Source organism: Pseudomassariella vexata, assembly GCF_002105095.1.
Source record: "Pseudomassariella vexata strain CBS 129021 chromosome Unknown BCR38scaffold_7, whole genome shotgun sequence".
Lineage (NCBI taxonomy): Eukaryota > Fungi > Ascomycota > Sordariomycetes > Amphisphaeriales > Pseudomassariaceae > Pseudomassariella > Pseudomassariella vexata.
The window spans coordinates 1954023-1974505 of NW_024467962.1; the positions used below are offsets into that span (position 1 = coordinate 1954023).

Consider the following 20483-nt stretch of genomic DNA (forward strand, 5'->3'; position numbering starts at 1 on the left):
AGGCGAGTGGGTCTCGACACCTCAGGCGCCAACGAATCCGGCCATATGGAGCTCACGAACTTTTTTCTCGTTTGGCTTTTTCCCTCTCTTCTACAACTCATTTTTTGGGCACATTTTATTGTAGGTGAGCTTGGGCGGAGCTCTGGTTTTCCAGAACTCTTGCTACATTCGAGTCTTCCTCTATCTTGTGCCCTAGAGCATAATTAGACGCCGTTATGGAAGCATGAGAGAAGCTTTCGAGTCTCGAGGATCAATGCCTCTTACCGCCGGTTGTTACATATCATCATGCGTAGTACCATTTCATAGTACAGTCTCTACACACAACATACAAGATATAGACCTAGCCGCAACGAGGACTTTCGATGGCCATGGATCAATTCTGGGAGACATGATGACGGCCTATTTTGCGATCGTCTTAAGTCTTCAAAATGACCGTATCTTGATTATGGACCTCTCTTATCGAGTTTCTGGTGACGGACACGCCCTGTATCCCTTGGTGCTGCCAAGCAGTCCTCTGGTTCACGCAGGATCAGCCAACATAGGCTCTGGCGCATTTTGAAACCAAAGTAGAACAGACAGATGTCAAATTCCAATTGGCAGGACTCCGGTTTGCTGCCCCAAAATTGTTCGAATTCACCACTCGATAGTTTCGCCAAACTGATCATTTGCTGTTGTCTCCTTTGGATGTGTTGTATACCACCTCTCCCACGTGGTTTTCTTAAACTCATTGCGTGGGTCTAGAGAGATGAACAACAGTCTCGTCCGCCTCTGTGCAGGCAAGCATGTTCACTAGTGATTCGTTGATATCATCAAACATGATCGTCAAGGCTTGTGTTGATAACTGTCTTTTATCACCAGCGTGAATCTCTGTGATCCTCTCCACAACTGCGATTGGATTCATTCAAAATACTCACTGCTCACTCACAAACCCCCTTGACCCCAGCGACCCAGTACCAAAATCAACACAAAAAACGACAACCTTCAAGGTCAAATTCTAAACCCAAAGATCATTCCAGAATTGTGATACACCCCGTGCAGCATATTGTACCACCCCCATTCTCAGGACAGTTGGTTGGGAAGTCCCAGGGCAAGTCTGTCCCGGGGACAAGGAATAGACGCAGCTGGGACAGCAGCGAGCTGCATTGCCGCTCCTCTCGCAGACCTGTAATGCGCTCGCAGGACACGACGCCTGGCGCTCGAGGAGTGCCGACTGTATAGATTAGTTCTCAGATGACGTTCGATCACTTCGTAGTACGCTGTCATTTGCAAATATGGCAAGCAGAAACGGGATATCAACGTGGACTCACGCCTAATGTGGCGCCCTGGCATGTTGTCAGATGGGAATTGTTGTCATGCTGTGTTTGGAAATTTGGCCAGACTTACAATGGCACAGCTTGCCAGTGTGACGGCTAGGAGTAATTTGATTTGCATACTGAGCGGCGAATGAGACTATGTTCTGATGAGTTGGACTTATTGGGAGTTCGATGGCCTGCTTTCAAGGGGCGGGCGGCAGTCGATTTATATAGACGACGACCAGACTTTACGAGCACGCTCTGATTGACTCGGCATGGATACTTCCGAGACCTTCGAGTTTCAGCAGCATAGTGGCACGTAAAGACTGTTACCCTTTCCGTGTTTCCTTGCCATGTTTGACAGTTGTGGCTTTCAGCTGGGCATCCACCCCAAACTCGTCCCCTATCAGCATAGCTTTGTTGGGCCGAGCCCGGAATCGCACACTTGGGCTGTAACGTGAATATCCAAAGACAAGAAAAGGCCGCTCTAGTATTTACTTTAATTGGTTACCCTGTCGGGTATGAAAAATCCTCGAGGCTTGGAACTCGATCCCGATTGCTGTGTTCTCTCGGTGGTTACTCCTAAGTCATAGACGAAACTTGCAGGTGAGGATTTTGGCTCGAAGTCCTAAGAGGCACCCACCATGGAAGTTGACTTTTGACAATCTTGGCGCATTCACCTCGGGTGATGCACCTGAGTAGCTGAAAGTACATCATGACATCTCTGTCAAGAGAATTGCTTGGGCTATGTGATTATTGTAGAAGGGTATCTATTGCAAACACATAGGTGGGTTTACTTGGCAAGGCAATTTTGACGCCTGACAGAGCTGAACTGAATAGCTACGGAATCCAGATTGGCGTGTGTTCCTTCCCTATGGCCTTGTTTGTACAGGTGGCAAGCATTGACTAGAGACTTATGAACCCCAGGTACCTTCTGTCTGACAATATGCTGGCATACTGAGAAGGATTGAAAAAAGATATGGAGGCCTGCGCCGCTGCCAAAGCCGTTAAGATAGATTTTGGCCCAATTGGAGACTCGCAATTACATCAGCCTTGGAACACCAATAGCGATGAGGATAGAATCCTTCGACTTCTCGTAAATGCGTTATGACGTTAACCCCAGTAAGTGGTACCCGAGTTGCAAACAATGATTACACAGTCATCGGGTGATTCGCTATTAACAGAGTCCTACAATATTCACTTGATCATCATACACTAGTTACACATTTCTGGCTTCATGAGCTGGCCCCTTGTGCGAAGAACTAGGAGACGGGGGAACTGAACAAAGTGGTTGCTAGATAGACACGGACAAGAAGCGCCCCCCGTATGGGCGGTACCACCACAGATTAGCAGTCTAAAAGCCAAATCAGTAACACCACCCTGACTAATCCATGCCTGCAACCCCAAACAGGTAGTCAATGGGCATTGAATACTCTGCCTACACAATTAACTGTAAGGTCTTGTTCGACGGTCTGAAGGTGAGTCGTCCCAGCTCCCACCGCTGAATTCAATTCTAGGCTTTTGCAGTTGCAAGTCAATATCAGTCAAAATCCATCCTCCCTTCAAAAGTTTAAGACAAAAGGGCTTGAGACCTTGCAGATACAAAGACATCACAACTTCGATATCCAGTAGTTATTTACTCTTGCCATTGCACAATAAGCATCGTCCATATGATTAATTTCCAAGCATAGATTCCAACTACATTGTTTCACCTTCACCGTACTGGTAATGATCTCTCGAAACAACAGGCGTTACTCACATGAGCTGTACAATAATCATGGGTATGAAGCCATGAAATGAACTTTATCAACATGGTTTGGTCTTTGTCATATGAACCGCATGCTGGCTGTAAACCGACCTGTGTGAGCACCGTCTCGAACCATGCCAAGATATCCCAATGGGGTACAGAGTCTTACCCCGTTCAAACGCAGTAGAAGAGCTGAACACAACCAAAACGGCCACATACGCTGCCGAGGATGAACTATCTTTATCGGGCTCTCTGAGAAAAGAGTCCACGAATCGAATCATCTAGATCTTGTTGCTATCCGAAGGCGATTGATAAAGATGTCCTCTCGCGTTTTCTACAGAATCATTGGAGTTCAAGGTACATGGCCTTCTCCACATTTATTGTTTCCGTAATTCGAGGAAAGGCGAAGAAATGAGAAAGAACTGCGGGCACATACGTTGCGAGACAGAGGCGAGCAAGATGGGGCCGAGAAAACTCAAGACTGCAACCACCACCAAGTCCAGCATCCTTCGATCCACCTCTGAGGCGCACACCCATCCCCGAGGATAGTGCGTCGAGAATTCTTGGGTCGTCGGGGGAATCTGCGAAATCGAGCAACTTGACACGGGCTGACGCCTCTTGCGACGATGCTTCAACATGAGGCCTTCAGAACCTGGGAATTGAACGATGAGTCGGTGAACCAGTCTTTCACCTCAGATCCAGAGTCGGTTTTCTTATTTCATTACATGTTTTAATTTCAAACAATAATAGAGCAGTTAATACCCGTTGAAGGAGTGGGTTAAATTGAATGTCGCTTTTCGTCTCAATCGGCATCGTCATGTTCATGTTTTTGGGCAAAAAGGTCCGACGCCACCATACGTGGCTTTCATTTGGTTACGAAGTAGATCTATCACCACATACATAAGGCTCTGATCTAATGACCATAGGGTTGTGGTGGTCTCCGGCATATTATTCTGTGAGACTGCTCTATGGTCTTGTTCTGCAGACGAATTAGCGATGGTCCACAGCCGCACAGTGTTTAACCTGACCTGACCTCTGTGAAATAGGGGATTGACTATTTTTGGTTGCTATGTTGATCAGGTATTTAATTGTCGAATTTTGGCGTAGCGATGCCATTTGGTGCGTCTATTCTCGGACACAAGTGTGATCGCCTGGAAAGGTACTGAGGATCTGGTGTACGTCATACCAGGTGCCAGTGATTGAAAATATCACCAGATATCTCAGGGATCGCACAGCAGAAGCAGCAGAAGCCTTCTGACAGTTTGAGACCTTCGCAATATTCGCCACAGTGATGAGTGTATTCCTAGTTTATGAAGCGGATAGCTCATTCTTTTTTTCCCTCTTTTTTGGAGAGGTATGTGGTTTCCTGGAAATAACTAATAGTGATATTTTCACGTCATCATATACGCCCAACTCAACTGAAATGCAACTTAAATATTTAGGGCAAAGAAAAGAAGTTGCAAATCTTGTTCGAAGCACGCACTGGCAACCAAGGTAGAAGATATGATATTCAATGACCTTGAATTGTTGTAATCACTTAAATCACTTAGTTGCTCTATCGTATCTCTCTCATTCAATGATCCGTCTCTACATGTGAGGTCTCGCCTCGGCGTATTTGGCAACCCGCAGTTCTTGGCTTCGAATGGTACTCTTTGAGCTGGTATCCCAATATAGAATATTTCAAATACACAAGCATTGTTTTGAGACTCCGGCCAAAATCCCGAACAGCTGGGTTTCGGTTACTATCGTTTAGCGACCAAGATCAATGCAACTCCATGTCAGTACCTGGGTCTTTCTACATAACAGCTGATAATTGTTAAGTCAGATGCAGAAGTCAAATACCTGGGAAGCTTAACTCCTTGTTGCAGCATTCCAAGCACCTCCCCTTTGTATGTAGACAGCCTCCTACTCCCGAGATCCTCTGGCCAAATTCCTCGTCGGGATCAAACCCAGTCGACATCTACCCAAGACAAGCATACAGTTATTAACAATCGTAAGTCACTCTGGAACCCAAAACACACAACAAAATGCGCCAAGAAACCCCTTTAGTAGCCAAATTGGCCGTCGTAGGTCCTCGCCTTCGAGACCGTTAGCCTCCCCCGCCCACGTCGACTACTCCATCACGCAGAACCTGCGCCGGGGATGCCACCAAGCCGCGACCCGGTGGATGGAATTATCAGCATCGGCCTAGCACCCACCGCACGCTTCGACCAGATCGACGTCGCCTCCACCGACATCATCCAGCCGCATCACCTCAATACCTGGGGTGTGAGTCTTTTGCCTGCTACCGGCTGATAGCCGCACCCCTTGTGGCGGCGCTCCGTCCTCCGGATCAAGACACCGCGTCGATGACGGCAGCTGAGGCTAATGAGATTCTGGAGGCTTGGGTCCTGACTGTATTTAGGCCGCCGTATTGGGATCCTGATACCACTGGATTCCATTCAGGCATTGCTGCTGGAGTATATCTTCCGGCTAGGTGCGAACCTCTAAAAGATGGGTTTTCTGGCCTCATAGTATTGCAGTTGCAAGATGAGTCTCGGCCGGGTTGGCAGCAAACATGGAGTCGGATTTCGAGTTCGGCTTTTTGGGGTATGATTCGAGAAATAGATAGCTGGTGGAGCACTACAGACTAGACATATTGAGAGTATAACGTTCACTTGATATCTCCATGTGTATTAGGAATTTGGGCGAATTTTGTAACAAGTGAAACTATAGAACACGTATAGCAGAAGCCTAGATACCCGTAGGACACGTATTATTGTAGAGCGCTTTTGTATTTCATGACAGTTCAGGCGTGACGAGAATTAGGTAAAGCTGAACACACCATGGAAAGCATTCTAATGTCCTTGATATGAACGTCCGGGTTTCGCGGCGCGTACCTTTATTACGTGATGGCATGATGGTCCTCGGAGAGCATGATGCATTATACGGTGTATGCAGTTACAAGGGCCACCGCAGACTGCAGTATCCTCTCACCCAAGGGTGTAAATACCTGCCGATGAACCGAAAGTGCGGATTCCACACTTCCAACGGCTTTTCCCTTGGCATGTCCGCAATTCTGGTTTCCTGATCGATAATGTCACTGCCATATGACTCGCCGCAAGCTGGTCGGAACCAATGGCAGTCTGGCAGGGCCCAATGACGTAGCCCACTTTGTAGTGCAGCTCTGATCTTGGCAGGGGCACGCTGGAGACTAGGCAAAACACGGCCATCAAACGCAGCATGTGTCGATGCGAATGACGCAACTAGCTTGCAGTCTAAAACTAGATCTTGGAGGGGTTGTTGTGTGATCGATGTAGAAGCAGCTATATAACCCGACTTCACGCCGGCCTTAGTGTGCAGCACGGCCATCCCCACTCACATTATTCACTACCCTCGAATCAAACAACGAAATCGCTTCTCCATCTGTCAACTCCATCAATCCATTAACACCATTCACCATGGATCAGTTAAAGAAGGCACTCAGCGGAAACAAGACCGCCGGTCACTCGCAGCAGCCCGTTGGCCAGAAGGAGGACTTCGGCGACAAGAGTGAGTGTTTCCGAAACTCAGCATGAGCTAATAGATGATGCTAACATCAGCCAAAGTCTTCAGCGCAGGCCTGAAGAAGACCGGCCACGGCAACATCGACCGCAATACGCAAGAGAAGATCACCGATGGCATTCGCGGGGCCTATGAGAAGGCCACAGGGTGAGAGCACCCGACCCACTTTTCATGTGTGTGGACAAGGTTAACAGTTCGTCGCCATAGGAAATCTGTCAACCCCAAGTTTTCCAACTAAGTATGCTTCAATTGAGTCTGCGGGATGGCGTTGTGTACAGGATTACTGGGACGAGGGCATCTAGCGGTACGTTCGCGGTAATGTTTGATAAGACAAATGATTGTGTGCCAATTATTGTGACAACTACTGTCTCATTCATCACCGTGGAGCCACTGTCGAATTAAATATTTCTTTACTTGAATCTCCACATTTTAGCATGAAAGTTACGTCAGCTGTCTACGAAGCCGTGCTGTTACATGAGCAACAGCTGCGACACCATCCTAAATTTACGATACCACTTATCGTACATGTTTCGATCCCACTAACCACTCGGGCACATAGGGAAAATGTCAAGAGATGTAAACCTCGGTCGTTGGAAACTCGTTCTGCAACAGCGTACATGTGCCCACCCACCTCTCAATCTAAGCTTCTCATGCCCATACTCCACGACGAGCAACATTCTCCCTTCTCCGACGATTCATGGCAGATTTGGTACGGACGCCAGGTTGACATCGCGTGCCAGCGCTCATTGGCATCAAAGCCGACCATTGCCCACTCGCGCATCGTTGGAAGGATGTCGCCGCTACACAGTTCCAGGAGCCTTCTTGTTCGCATCGTCCTTCCAACGCGCCTGCCGTGGACGACGTCGTGGATGTGAATATGGATGTGGTTGACTGAGTGGAGTCCAAACTCGATGCTGATGCAGGGGAGGATGCGACGGCTGGCGACTCGGTAATCTCAGGACTGGAAGTCAACGCAGTCTTTGATGCGGCGGCTGTGGACGACTCGGTGGACACCGCCGTGGAAGCTGACTTTGCTGACTTTGCTGCCGATGTTGTGGATGAGACTGGAGATGAGGACACTTCGGATGATATCGTGGATGATACTAAAGATATGGATGCCTCAGATGATGTCGTGCATGAAGCTGCAGATGAGACGGCGGATGAGGTCTGCGTTGATGTAGATGAGACTGCCGACGAGGTCGTTGAAGATGAATTCGAAAGCGGAGTGGAGGACGGTTTCCTTGCTCTACCCGTCGATTTGGCCAGAGTGGTCGGAGTAGACTTTATACTCGCTGTCATGGTCAACTCTAGGACACCAGTAGTACTGTTAATAAAGTCGCCACCGGTGCTGGAAGATGCGGTACTGCTTAATTTGGTGCTGGAAGCTGTAGTACTACTTAGCTCGGTGCTGGAAGACTTCGCACTGGACTCTTTGGTGATTGGAATGATGGTGAGTTCAGTCAACGTAGTAGCGGAGCTTCTGGTGCTGGGTATGGGTTTGGGGTCTGCAGTCATTGTTGGAGACGCGTCCGTCACGGCTGCCCGTTTGACCCCGTAGTAGATTGGAGAGTCTGCTGCTGTGACATGGCAGAGTGCTGTAAGTGTGAGTACGGCGCCACCTAAAGGGGAAGCCAACGACAGCTGCATTTTGAACGTTTTCAAGTATAGGTGTTCGAGTTCAGGGTTGGAATGTCTGCGCGAGAAATGAATGTATATGCTTGGAAGCAGAGGGTTGGGTGTTCCTCAGGAACTCGGGGCTGGTTCTTGGTGAAATTGCTATGTACAGTCTGGGGCTTTCGTCCCGAAAAGAAGTAAAGACAAGAAAGCGCAAATGGCTTCTTATAAGACCTCTAATTTCGACCTCTTGGAAGAGCTATCACGAATCATCATAGCCCAATGAAACAATGGGGTCCAAACTGGGCAACAAAGAAAAAAGTACAAGGAAGGCAAAATCGGTTAAGGAGCTGGACTCGTCACGAAGAATAGGTCGAGGATGGCACAAAAAGGAACTTTTCACAAAGGCACGCCCCTGCTAGATGGATCTAGATTGATTCGAACAGGGGAACTGAGCGCCCGACTCGGCACTCGTAGCAAAGAAAAGAGTGTTCAGAAAGAATAGGAAACCTTATACGCCTAGTCAGATCCAGGTGTTTCATGAAATTGGATCAGTTCTGTGAACATGTATAGCGCGTGAATAACCCTGGAGGTTCTGCTTACCTCGTTTAGTGCTGAGGGTTACAGAAACCACAACACCTCGGTGGTTGGTAGTTCTGGCTCTTTTGGACCAAGGAGGAACAGTGATAATATTGGAAAGACTTAGAAATCCATAGACGCAAATGCCGACCTGAATGTACGACTGCAGCAGTCTAGTAGTCTGTATAAAGCGTAGGGGTTGACGTATCGAAGCCACACGAAGTCGCCAAATAGAGAATGCAGAGCATCGGCCGAGGAGTCAAGCTTAATAATCTCGTTATTGGAAATGATTCCAAGGCTTAGACCAACAGTTCAACATCCTAGACATGCAATACGGAAGTGCACCGTCGAATTCAGTGTCAACGCTATGCCGTATACCCCGAGTCCACCAGCCCAACCAACCTCAACAGTTAATAACTCAGGGGTTCGTGCTGAGGTCGCCGCGGCCAGCTTTGGGGCCCCCCCCACTTCCCTCCACGAAGTATCAGCTGTCTGACCAACATAAACGCAGGCTAGAACCCGGGCTCCCGGGCTCGAAGCATCAACTATGAATCATGAGAGTGGACACTGGTCCAACCAGCTGGCTTGGTTGGTCGGTCAGTCAGCGACGCATCAAGTACACTTGGAAGCGCCCCAAAATTGTTCGTCGTTATCAACAACATTATAATGGACCTGGAGAATAGTGTCACCAACATAGCCAGCATACATATTATGTCGGGGGTGGTCGCCTAAAAGTAGAAAACCCGCCAGTCCAACACCAAAATACTTCAAAGTACTCAATAGGGGCCACCGACTAGACTCCCGTGCCTAGGTCTTTCCTGAGCTGGCAAGTTTAACAGAGATCACAGATTCCAATGGTCAGAAAATTCAGTGTTCCGATGCTTTTTTTGATATTGCCTGCCATCCTGATTAGGACCAAATATCGACCCCATTGTTACGAAGCCACGCAATCTGGAGTTGAGTTCGGAGTCCCTCTCTCAATCGTGAGCTTGACATGAAGGCAAGCAGCCAATCATTTCCCCAAAAGGCTCTTGTGCCTACCAAGCGCTCTCCGCAAATGAATGATCTGGGGCAACATGGATTCCATGTCCGACTTCAACAGAGCTCCATTCCCCTGGCTAAACAAAACCACATTTGAATTCGGGTCGTAAGTACATGTAATACACCTCAGCATCGTGATAACTCCTAGGTTGGGATAACAAAGGCCGACCTAATGCTTCCGGAGATCTCCCAGAGCTCTGGATTATTCGCATCTTTGCTCTGCTGGCCGTTGTCCCTTGAATCTAGTTTTTCGAGTCCGACGAAAGAAATGACATCCCCCTACTCATCTCGACCAACCAGAACTGCAGCTATGAAACTACATGGTCACGCTCCTAAACAGTGTGTAGGAACGTCGTTGACCACGGCATTCCTTTGTCCTCACTAAGTAGTATACTACGGGGCAGCTCGTATCTCTTCACTCGTCATTTGAAATGAACACGATACTCGTCGGTATAGGTCTCAATTGCTAAGCTATGGGAGCTATCGAGGATAACTCAAGCTTCGGAGATCACCGTTCATCCCCGGGGTTTTTGACCCACAGCATCCACTTGTCCACAGCTAACACTTTGAGTCCCAGTATTCTTGGCAGGTCGTTTTGCCAAGGCAAGGCAGTCAGTCAGTTTATTGTGGCAGCCTACCCTCAACTCTAAGACGTAACGCGGCGGACGAGACACTCTTCTCTGCTCAGACAAGCTCTTGATGCTCGGAGAAGCTTCATCAGATACGATCACCTCATCTCATGCGACTCCTGATATCGAGTCAGTATCACTTGGCCGTCCGCTCTGGAGGTTTCCGTCGCCGCAGGACGATGAGGAACACCCGGCTACCTCTGGCCTTTGATCTTTTCGTAAGCCAGCAATATAAGTGCAAAGAACAGTGAGCAGACAACGCCCGAACAGGCAGTTGATCTGTCCAAGACTTGCTACCGTAATTGACTCCCGCATGTTCTGAAATTGGGATGGTAATCTCACATCGCCACAAAAAGGTTGATATGTCGACGCTAGGTTCGCTGCCACACAGTCGGTGGTACTCAATTCCACGAGATGGCGTCGAACTACGGATGCTGAACTGGATCAAGAAATCGTGGAAGGGGGGAGGGGGGCGCTAGTTGTGTGACCATCTGCTCAACGATAAGTGTGCTCATTTAGTCTCATCTGGCCCATCTGGGGTGCGCCCTGGCCCAGTCGGGATGGGGTGGCCGCTCTGAGGCCCTTGGTGTTGATTGTGTCCTTGGTAGTTCTTGTAGTTGTTGCTGCTGTTGCGATGCTGCTGTTGCGGTCCGTATTGATGCATCTGCTGGGGACTCGTGCCGAACTGCTGCGGACCCGGGTTGTTGTATCCTCGCATATTGTTCACTTCGTCATGCGAGTTAGTGCTGCCGTGATTTTGCTGATTGCTTTCTAGAGTACTTACTCTGTCCAGGCTGCTGAGAGTAAACAGGTTGCTGGTATTGCATTCCCGGGCTCATTCCATACATCGGCTGGCCCTGTTGGGAGCCTTGATGAACCATCATGGGCGCTGCAGGCCGTCCGGGGCTTGGATAGCCGTTCGCACCAGGCATCGGCTGAGGCGCAGCCCCACCGGGGGCCATGAGCTGCTGACCACCAGGGGGGTACATCTGCATTTGCGGGGCAGGCATGCCTTGAGCCGGTATGAAGTGCGGCTGCATCATCATGGGTGTTCCCATAGGCATCTGTTGTTGAGCCATGTACTGGCCGTTGTTGGAAAAGCTTCGGTTGTATTGTCCTCCCATCTGAGGGGTGCCGGGCATGAATCCTGGCATCACGTTTTGATTATAGGGCATCTGAGCGGGGGAGTTCATGTTGGGGGGGTACATAGGCGCATGGCCCATCCGGGGAGACGAGAAGGATTGCGAGGAATTTGAGTGCATCATCCTGTTGTGATCATCTCCGCCATTGAATGAGTGTGAACCAGACCCGTGCGGCGTAGAGTGCATCTGAACAGGCGGAATATGAGGGGAATGTCGAGCGCCATTGTGTGCGCCGTGCTGGAGGTGGAAGGGAAGTTGGTGCTGGTGGGCAAGCTGCTGTGGCATGGCATGGCTAGGGTTGGGCGTTGGCTGGGTGGCGAAGGGTCGTTGCTCAAAATACTCTTTGTAGCTGAGTCGCATGGTGGAATCCGGCTTCTCGTCATCCTGTGCCTGACGCCAAGTGGGCGGTGTGTCGAAGGAGGGCTTGATTCCCTGGTTGTCATCCCAATTCTTTCCTTGTGGCACAGGGATTGACTTGACATGAGCCAGAATAATGCACTTCTTCATATCCACGGCTTTCTTCTTCTTGGTGACGACCACAAGAGAGCCAGGAGGGCCCGACTGTGCTTCGGCCGAGTTGTTGATGGCAGATCGAGGACTCGAGCCAGCACTCGGGTGCGGAAACGTGTTACTTGGACGAAACTCGTGGCTGTTGGGATTGTATCGGAATTCATGGCTGTTAGGATTCAGTTTGGCACCAGGCTGGTTCGGGATGCTACCCATTCGACGAGCATCTCCCGCGTTCGCTGGGCCCGTGGGGGGCTGGCGCATGTCCGGACCTATCTTCTGGGTTTCCACATTGCGGATGCGCGCAGCCAGGCCACCTTGGCGAACAGGTTGGGGCATGTTGTGAGGGCCCTGGCGGTCATTTCGGTACTGGTTGTACGGCTGCGGGACAAAGTTCGGGCGACCACCGGAGGGTCGAGCAGTGACCGCAGGCTGCGCTGTCGTCAATGTGCCAGATGGCCGAGACTTGTCGGCAGATGCAGCTTGCGGAATGGTAGTCTGGCCATCTTTGGGAGCTGCAGGCTTCTTCTCCTTCGCCGCAGCCTCCTCAACCTTGCGTTGCCGAAGCTCAGCAGCATCTCGTTGAGCCTTCTCTTGGATCTCTTTTTGTTTGGCAGGGTCTTTGGCAATGATGGGAACCAGATCAGCAGGGACGAGAGTGGGGAGTTTAAAGCTCTCGGCAAACTTCTTGAGCTCCGTCAACTTGACCTCCTTGTCGGCTTTGGCCTTGCTACTGCGCACTTTCTCCGCATTCATTCGTTGTTGGTTGGCGAAAGTCTTGAACTCCTTGAGAACGTCACGCTCAACGGTGGAGGTAGCGCTGAGCGCCGCACCTTCCTTTGCTTGCGGCGAAATAGTGCGGCTGGTCGCAGCGGACGGTTTCAATGGAGTCGAGTTCTGATTCGCATTTGCAGGCTTGGCCTCTGCAGCCTTTTGCTGAGAAGCTGGTTTTGTTTCCGACGCTGTTTCATGGTTCTTGGCTGCTGGGGACAGAGCGGCCGAGAGTTCGGTGGCAGCCGGCGTTGCACGGGGTTTGGACTCCTCAGCCTTAGGGGCAGCTTGTGCCTTTGCCGTCTTCAATTGCGAAGATATGATAGCGGGATCAACGGGCCCGCCTTTAACCGCCGAGATCGCCGCAGGCGCTCTTCGGGCTGGAGGTGTATATTTGTTCTGACGATTGTCGGGCAGAGGTGGGAAGTCTTGTTGTCGCTTGACACCGCTGTACCTGTGGGGAAATCATGTTAGCTATCCAGTTGTTGCCTCAAGCTTGGGACTGCCTACTTGTCCTCTTCGTCGTCACCACCGTCATCTCCGCCAGCATAGTCCATCTTCCGCTCCTCGCTGACGTGGTTTGTGGCGGCAGCACTATGCAGGATCTCGCGCTCCTTTCTCTCCGCAGCGGCGACTCTCTCCCGGTACTGCGGGTGATTCTTGTCAATGGCCGTAGTGTAGTAGTTCTCATTATAGTCGGACTTAATTCCGAATTTTGCTTCATTTGCTGCAAATTGATCCCAGGTGCCTGTGGTGTTGGATGACTCCAAGCTGCCATCGAAGTTGTCATTGCTGTCTGGCTTCCACGGCTGGAGCTTCCTTAGCCCAGCGCCGGGTCCGCCAGATGAGATGGCACTATCAGTGCGGAAGGCCGCTGGAGTGCCTAATGGAAGTCGTTTTATTAGTGTATGAACGTGTCACATTCAAATGGCCTCAGGCATACCGTTTTGAGCCTTCACCGTCATTGCTCGGGTTTCCGACATGTCCTTCTTCCGAAACGACATATTGGGTAGTAGTTCGCTCTTGTGTGATCCGTTGGTGGCGTCGGCAGTATGTTTATTCTGCTGTACCATCCTCAGGTGACAGCTGCTGCTAGTCGAGGTCGAAAGGATGCCCTCAAACTCTGCGCCGTTGATGAGGGTGATTCGAACCCTTTGACCCTGTATGGTCACATGTGAGTACAGGTCTAGGTTGGAACAAGAACCAGACAAAAGTAAAAAGGCTGAGCTAGGCAATTGATGGTGCAAAAGGGGATGACTTGACGATGGGAAGGGATGGGTTGGATCGCGGGTTTGGGGATGGATACAGTGCAGAGCCTTGACGGAGTAAAGGTGACCAAAAAAAAGAGGACGTCGAGGTGAGTTGCCCAAGAGGCACCGACAAGGTCTGGTCGAAATTATAGAAAATGAATGTCTTCGACTTACTTCAGCAAGATTTTCGAGCCCCTCGTGCTTGTTCTGGCCAGTCAAGCTGGATTGGGTCGGTTGTGCGAGACTCGTCACAGTCGATGTCGATTTGACGCTGGTGCTATCCAGGCTGTTCGGCGTAGGAGATCTGCGGAGATTTGCGAACCGTCGGTTAGCACATGGGCAAGCAAGGGAAACAATGAAAGGATATGCAAGCGCGCGCAATGAACGTCGTTGTAAAATCAGCAGCAAGCTGCCACAAGAAGGGGAGGTGGTTATAAACACAAAAGGGGGACTGAGAAGGCGGGTGATGGTGGGCAGGTGCGAGTTGCTTTGTATTGACACGGCGAGCAGAGCAGGTCGAGCGTAAGTAGCCAGAAAAAAAAGTGGACAGCATCTCTCTCGCTGAAAGTGGCAGTGGCAGCACAGCCAGAGGATCTGGCCCGGAAGCTGCTGGGTGCTTGTGCTGAAAGGAAAGGAAAGGGTCTCGCGTCTTGTCTCACCTTGGAGCGCTGGGGTCGCTGGTCACCAGCGATGTTCTCCCTTCGACGTCCCCCCACTTTCTGCTGCGCAATGGCCTGGAAGGCGCTGTCGTCGTCTCTGTCGAGAAGGCTATGGGTGAGGAGGGTGATGGTCGTGCTGGTGAAGTCGAGGTTGAGGGTTTGTCGTCCAGGGTTTCTGTTCGGACAGCAGCAATGTCGAGGTGCTGCTCCTCTCTGCCGCTAGATGATTGAAGGAGGGTGCGCCCCCGGTATGCGCTAGCCATTTTGGTACTAGCGTAGATAATCGTCGTCTGGGGTCAATCAGTTATTTTGCGACCTTCGCAAAGTTGTCCAGTTGCTTTGCAATACTACAATGTAAGTTGAGTGCTTTCCTTCAGGAACAGTTGGTGCTATCAATCGCAATGGCAGTAGGAAGAGATGACACATGAATCCAATCACTGGCCTTTTCCGTGTTGATGGGTGGGATGCTGGCGAATTTAGGTGTTGGAACGGTTTATGTTGGCGCCGCCAACATAATAAACACAGTGCACGGGAAGAACTGTCCAGGTGGTGGTGGTCGAGGGTCGTGCCATTTTTATCACGACTTTAGAAGATGAGGTGAGCGTGATTAGACAGGTACCTTCACCCAACTTCAGAACTTCCGGTGGAGTAAAATACGATGCTACTGTGTAGACAATGGATGGTGGCCTCATTACCCTTACCAAGGCTGACTTCAAGTGTGCCTTCTACTGATGCACTCCAACAACATAAGAAGCGATGCGCACATCTTCAATCGCAATCATTGTGCTGGTGTTTCGGGGAACAAATGCAAGTTTCTTGGGCCATTCCATGTAAGAATTCATCGGCCTTGGTATGCTTTTCCATAGGGTGTTATATCAACATGTGGGTAGGGCTTCACCTGAGCCTGCTGGCTATCTGTTGCTCAAGAAGTACTAGCAAAGTGAGGCCCGGCAGTTTACAGGGCGGTTGAAGTGCGGGCTTAGAGTTTCGATTGAATCTTGCGTCATTCTTTCGAATGTTCTTGAAGTGAGCAGCAAATGCTATATAATGGCTAGGCTGAGGCGGACACTAACGAGGCGGACCAAAGCGACCATCTCAAGTAGAGGCCAAACATATGGAATTGTCGTCGACAATTACCGTGAACAGCGTAGCTATTTCGGTGTGAGGCACGCGTTGTGACGACAAAGGGGAAGTTTGCAATACGATCAAGATAAGCGCACCTGGCATCAGTCAGAGACTTCAAGCTACAAAGTGTCTTTGTCTGCAAGCATAGTTCAACGCTTGGTTCCTGGACTGAGAAGCTTAGATGAGATCGACCCAAGTGTCCTGAAGCAAAGCTTCCGCGTTGGTCTCCTCTGATAAGGGTAGACGGCGCTGACTTTATTATATTGGAGCAACCGGGTGGCTAGCTCGGCCCGAGAATCTTGCGTCCATGGTAAAGGTCCAACATATGATGGATTCCACTTTATCGTGGATTTGACAGCTTGTTCGCTTGATTCAAGGTGACAATCCCTTGCACAGTTTCGCTGCCGCGTACATACTGTGCAATGCCACATTCAGCTGATTCATACTGAATTGTGGGCTTGTCTTCTCTTGCCCATTCCGTTGTACAACTTGATTACAACACACCGTGCAACATTGACCGGCCTTACTCGTCTTTGGGGTTCATATTCGCTGTGAAGGTCGTCAGTACTCTAGTTTTCTTGAAATCTTAGCTTTACATTCTAACGATGTAAAGCTCGGTTCCAGCCTATCATGACTAGACCCTGCATCTAACATAGATATACCCTTGGATTCCTAGTCGACGAACAATGCCTTTTTTGCCTTGTCATGGCGCAAGAAGCGCATACGGAAGAGGCGGGGCGGTTTTGATATGTTGGTTGGCTGCATGGCAATCACTGCGGCTAGCATCTTATGTTGGATCGCTGGCATGTTTCTTTGTGTTGGAAGTTTCTCAATATGTTGGGATTTCCTCATTTGGCCAATGCAGCGTGCCCTGCGATGTCGTTTGCTTGGACCCCACGGCATCTCAACTGAGACATCTGTGCTTCTATTTGAGACTTCTTTGTTCATCTCGAGTTCCCTTTGATGTTGAAAATAACAATTTCCTTCTAACGCTTTATACCCGCATGGCTGTGGAGACTAGGGTCCTGATTTAACACCATTTGTAGTCTTTGACAGACAAGTGGACAACAAAATCAACGTCGTGGTAAGTACTTCCCAAGTACTTGAGTACTAAATGATACTCTAGTGCAGAAAAGTAAGGTATGAATATCACACGAACTGGTATAAGTACTAGTATAACCTAGTTTCCTAGTAATTTTACCCACCTACTACACGAGAGTATTGGGCTATCCTATAGTATGCCACTCTCGCTATGCCGTTCATTTTGTCGTTCGCTTGACAGATCAATCGTCACCAAGACATCAAGACGGCTGCACGAATTACGCCCCACGAGAATGAAACCTCGGGGGACGCGCCAATCAGAAGCTTACAGGTATTCGTGGCGAAGCCGGGTTTGAGGCTGACGAGATATCGGCCGCTTCGGTCAGAGGCACCGTTGGGTTGGCTAACTCAATCGATGTCCCCAAGGTTCGAGTCCCTCCAACCTATCTCTGACCATGGATGCGAATAAAGAGCGGAGAAGCAGTTTTCAAGATAGCAAGCCTGCATTGGTACGTAATTAGGTGACTTGCTAGGATGCCTCGAGTTTTCGGGTATTTCTAAAGATAACGAGAATTCAGACCACCTTCATCTTTGCTACCGCTATCGACTAATGTCAATTATGTCACGGCCCACAGTAAACATTTTCTCATAGGTGCAGTCTCCCGTTTAACACATTGCAAAGTGACAGCTTCGCGCTCAAAATTATTTTTCGATGTAGTATCAGTATTATAGGGCATGTTCTTTGCGCATAAACTATATGCACGTAACATATGATCTGCAGCGGGTTTCTGCAAATCGCGGAGACATTGTGTCTTGGTCGATGGAAGTTCCCGTCCGAGCTACCTAAGCATCCAGCATCAATCAGGGGAGGTGCGTAAATATCTCAAGCGAAGCAACTTTGTAGATTCCACACAAAATGAAGAACAGAATTTGGACCACTAGAAGTCCTAGGATTGTACTTAATGGCATTAATCGCGTAGGCACCCATTCAGCGATGGGAGGTCAACTTTTAAATATCGTACCGGTATCAGGACAATTCTCTGAGCACTGGTTGATTCTACTTTCCTCCCTTCCTTGCCATGACCATGACCATAACGTGTTTCCAAAAAGGCGAGTGGTCGACGCGACGACCGTAACTGCTAGTCCTCAAGCCAGGGGCAACTGTCCTGTCCGTCGCCTGAAACCCGCGTAAGGAGAAAATGAACTCTAGTTTCTGTTGGTATAACTCAAAGCGCCAACGTAGAAATTCTAGGGGTTGCAATAGAAACCATCAACCCTTGAGAAGATCTAACTCCCACGCCAACCACATGATGAGGCTGTCCCACTTAAACAAAGAAGTTCCTCCGCACCCACCACCAAACATGCATGCCCAAGTACGCCAATGGATGCATAATCTTCGGTATCTGCAGCTTGACAACGCATAAGAGAGCATCAGGCACGACATTCCAGATATCCCCCGGCGTAAACATCCATGCCTTCATGATGTCGTTGGTGGCTCTTTGGTACCTCTCCATCCGTACAAACATTTCCTCTTCGAAGGCCGTGACCTGACTGTTGAGTTGATCCGCGTCACCACCTGCTTGCGTTGCCTTCACGATAGCCGCAGCCAGCCTCCGAGCATCGTCAAATGCGACATTGACACCCTCGCCGGCGAAAGGTGTCATCAGATGCGCAGCATCGCCGATGATGGTCATCTTACGATGGTGCTCCCAGCGCCAGCCAACGGGGAGCATATAGAGATCTTTCGAGTCGCATTTGCCCTGGGCCTTTTCGATGGCTCCGCGAAGCAGGGGACTCCAGTCTTGCATCTCGGTGAGAATAGCCTGGCGTGCTTGCTCGAGTTCGTTCGTATCGTAGCCGTAGGACTGCATCCAATTCTCATCCCGCACGGCGCTCCAGCTCATGTGTAGACTGCCGTCGCCCATTTGTTGTACTGCCAACTGTTCGCCATTGTTGTGGGCGAATACATTCCCGCGATTAACCATCTTGTACAGCTCTGACACTGTCTCCTCAGGATTTAGAATAGACAGCTGGGTGTAACCGATGCCGGAATAATAAGGCTGGGTAGGGGTGATGTGCTTGCGGACTTTAGACCATCCGCCTTCACAGCCAACGATCAAGTCGAAGCCGGATTTAGTGCTATGCTCGAAGACGAGGACACTTCCATCCTCTACTCGCTTCAGACGATGCCCCCACCTGATCGTGCCTTCCGGTAGTAGGGACTCGGCAAGGATCTTCCGCAAGTCGGCGCGGTCGATCTCGGGTCGCACACTGCCACCACCATGGCCCATTTGGATGAATGGCTTGGCCTTGTTGTCGGTCATGCAATAGTAGTCTCCATCGTAGCGTGCCGTCTTCTTAAAATCCTCGAAGAGATTTGCGTCCTTCAACGCAGCTATACCCGTAGTTGGGTGTAAGTCGAGAGTCCCACCTTGGGTGCGGTAGTTCGGACTTGAGTCGCTCTCGAAGACAGTGACAGAAATATTAGACAATGATAGGATTCGGGCGAGCATGCAACCTGCAGGCCCAGCACCCACAATGGCTATCTTCGGTGTTGGCATGACTGAAGATGAAATGTGTTCTTAGGTTGTAAACATTGCGTGGTGGAGTGGACGGGTTATTTCTCTAGGTATGTAGGTTGTATCTTAGGCAACTGCATAGGCTGTTTTTGTAGGATCGGATCCTCTAGACGGGAAGCTGTTACCTTCATAAGTGTAATTAATGAGATAGCAACATAGAGTGATCGTAACCCCGCTTGACACAGTTGTAATGGGTGACTAGTACGTCGATGTGATGCCAAGATATTCCCGTTCTGGCGCCATCCTTCGCAATCGCTTATGTGGATACCATCGTCAGGCCGGCCAGTCGGTCTCACAGACATGTTCTGCGATGATATCACTTGCATCTACTCCGTACTACGGACAACGCAGCTGGCAGACTGGAGTGCATTCACATTGAGCGCACGGGGTCTCGGTAACTCCGTCGCGGGTCTCCGTATGCCTCCTCGGGACTAAAACATTCAAGCTGCTTCTTCACGTATGGAGGCGTTTGTGCCCCATAGTTCACTTGAGCGACATTCCGCTAATGCAGTCAAATAACAGCAAATTGGGGAGAGCCTAGGAAGACCTGAGGAAAACGACCTTGTGACCGAACATTGATCGAAGGAATCAAACTTATACAGAGTCTGTACCCAACCAGGAAACCGAGGCAAGTAGTGTTAAATCCAGACTCAAAATGGCAACGTCTACTGCAAACTAGTTATCACAGCCCGAGTTTAGTTGGCGCGGTTGCGGTTGCGGGCGGGCAGTAGAGCCCACGGTGTATCGCAGAAGTGAAGAGAGTGATGTAGTGTCCGCAGGGCATAAGTTAGCACTTGAAATTTAGACACTTCTTTGAAATGGTGGCGATATCAACAAATATGCCGTCATTCGATATCTGTCCTAGGCTGGAGAACGACAGAGCGCTTGAGTTTGAAACATTGTTTAGAGCTGGTCAAGGCTCAGTTCCCAGCTCAGGGGTTCTGGAGCCACTCTTTCAATGGGT

The 20483-nt window shown here is 49.9% G+C and overlaps 4 protein-coding genes across 4 annotated transcripts; 1 reads left to right on the forward strand and 3 right to left on the reverse strand.

Moving 5' to 3' along the window:
- Positions 1–724: 724 nt before the first annotated feature.
- BCR38DRAFT_474822 (uncharacterized protein) lies at positions 725–1609 on the reverse strand. The gene is made up of 4 exons (XM_040862984.1): positions 1384–1609; positions 1308–1322; positions 1049–1210; positions 725–885 (listed from the first exon to the last, which is right to left on the reverse strand). The coding sequence occupies exons 1-4, from the start codon at positions 1429–1431 to the stop codon at positions 823–825; spliced, it is 288 nt and encodes a 95-aa protein (XP_040715745.1). The 5' UTR covers positions 1432–1609; the 3' UTR covers positions 725–822.
- A 4628-nt stretch (positions 1610–6237) lies between these two features.
- On the forward strand, positions 6238–8434 carry BCR38DRAFT_474823 (uncharacterized protein). Its single transcript, XM_040862985.1, has 6 exons — positions 6238–6570; positions 6627–6729; positions 6861–6886; positions 7506–8032; positions 8174–8179; positions 8251–8434. Exons 1-6 carry the CDS (start codon positions 6480–6482, stop codon positions 8395–8397), a joined length of 900 nt encoding a protein of 299 aa, XP_040715746.1. The 5' UTR covers positions 6238–6479; the 3' UTR covers positions 8398–8434.
- Positions 8435–10956: 2522 nt separating this feature from the next.
- BCR38DRAFT_485491 (uncharacterized protein) lies at positions 10957–15037 on the reverse strand (the record flags this gene model as incomplete). Its single annotated transcript, XM_040863890.1, has 6 exons — positions 10957–11171; positions 11230–13319; positions 13376–13748; positions 13809–14025; positions 14290–14419; positions 14775–15037. 6 exons carry the CDS (start codon positions 15035–15037, stop codon positions 10957–10959), a joined length of 3288 nt encoding a protein of 1095 aa, XP_040715747.1.
- Positions 15038–18265: 3228 nt separating this feature from the next.
- On the reverse strand, positions 18266–19501 carry BCR38DRAFT_342912 (uncharacterized protein; the record flags this gene model as incomplete). The annotated part of the gene is made up of 1 exon (XM_040855977.1): positions 18266–19501. The coding sequence occupies one exon, from the start codon at positions 19499–19501 to the stop codon at positions 18266–18268; it is 1236 nt and encodes a 411-aa protein (XP_040715748.1).
- Positions 19502–20483: the final 982 nt, after the last annotated feature.

What these genes read in the sequence shown, in the direction of transcription:
- BCR38DRAFT_474823 (XM_040862985.1), top strand. Translation starts at nt 6,480, where the DNA reads ATGGATCAGTTAAAGAAGGCACTCAGCGGAAACAAGACCGCCGGTCAC. An exon ending in GCCTATGAGAAGGCCACAGG is followed by an intron (nt 6,730 to 6,860) that starts GTGAGAGCACCC and finishes CGTTGTGTACAG; the next exon opens with GATTACTGGGACGAGGGCAT. An exon ending in TGGGACGAGGGCATCTAGCG is followed by an intron (nt 6,887 to 7,505) that starts GTACGTTCGCGG and finishes ATGCTGATGCAG; the next exon opens with GGGAGGATGCGACGGCTGGC.
- BCR38DRAFT_474822 (XM_040862984.1), bottom strand. Translation starts at nt 1,431, where the DNA reads ATGCAAATCAAATTACTCCTAGCCGTCACACTGGCAAGCTGTGCCATT. An exon ending in CTGTCCTGAGAATGGGGGTG is followed by an intron (nt 886 to 1,048) that starts GTACAATATGCT and finishes ATCCAATCGCAG; the next exon opens with TTGTGGAGAGGATCACAGAG.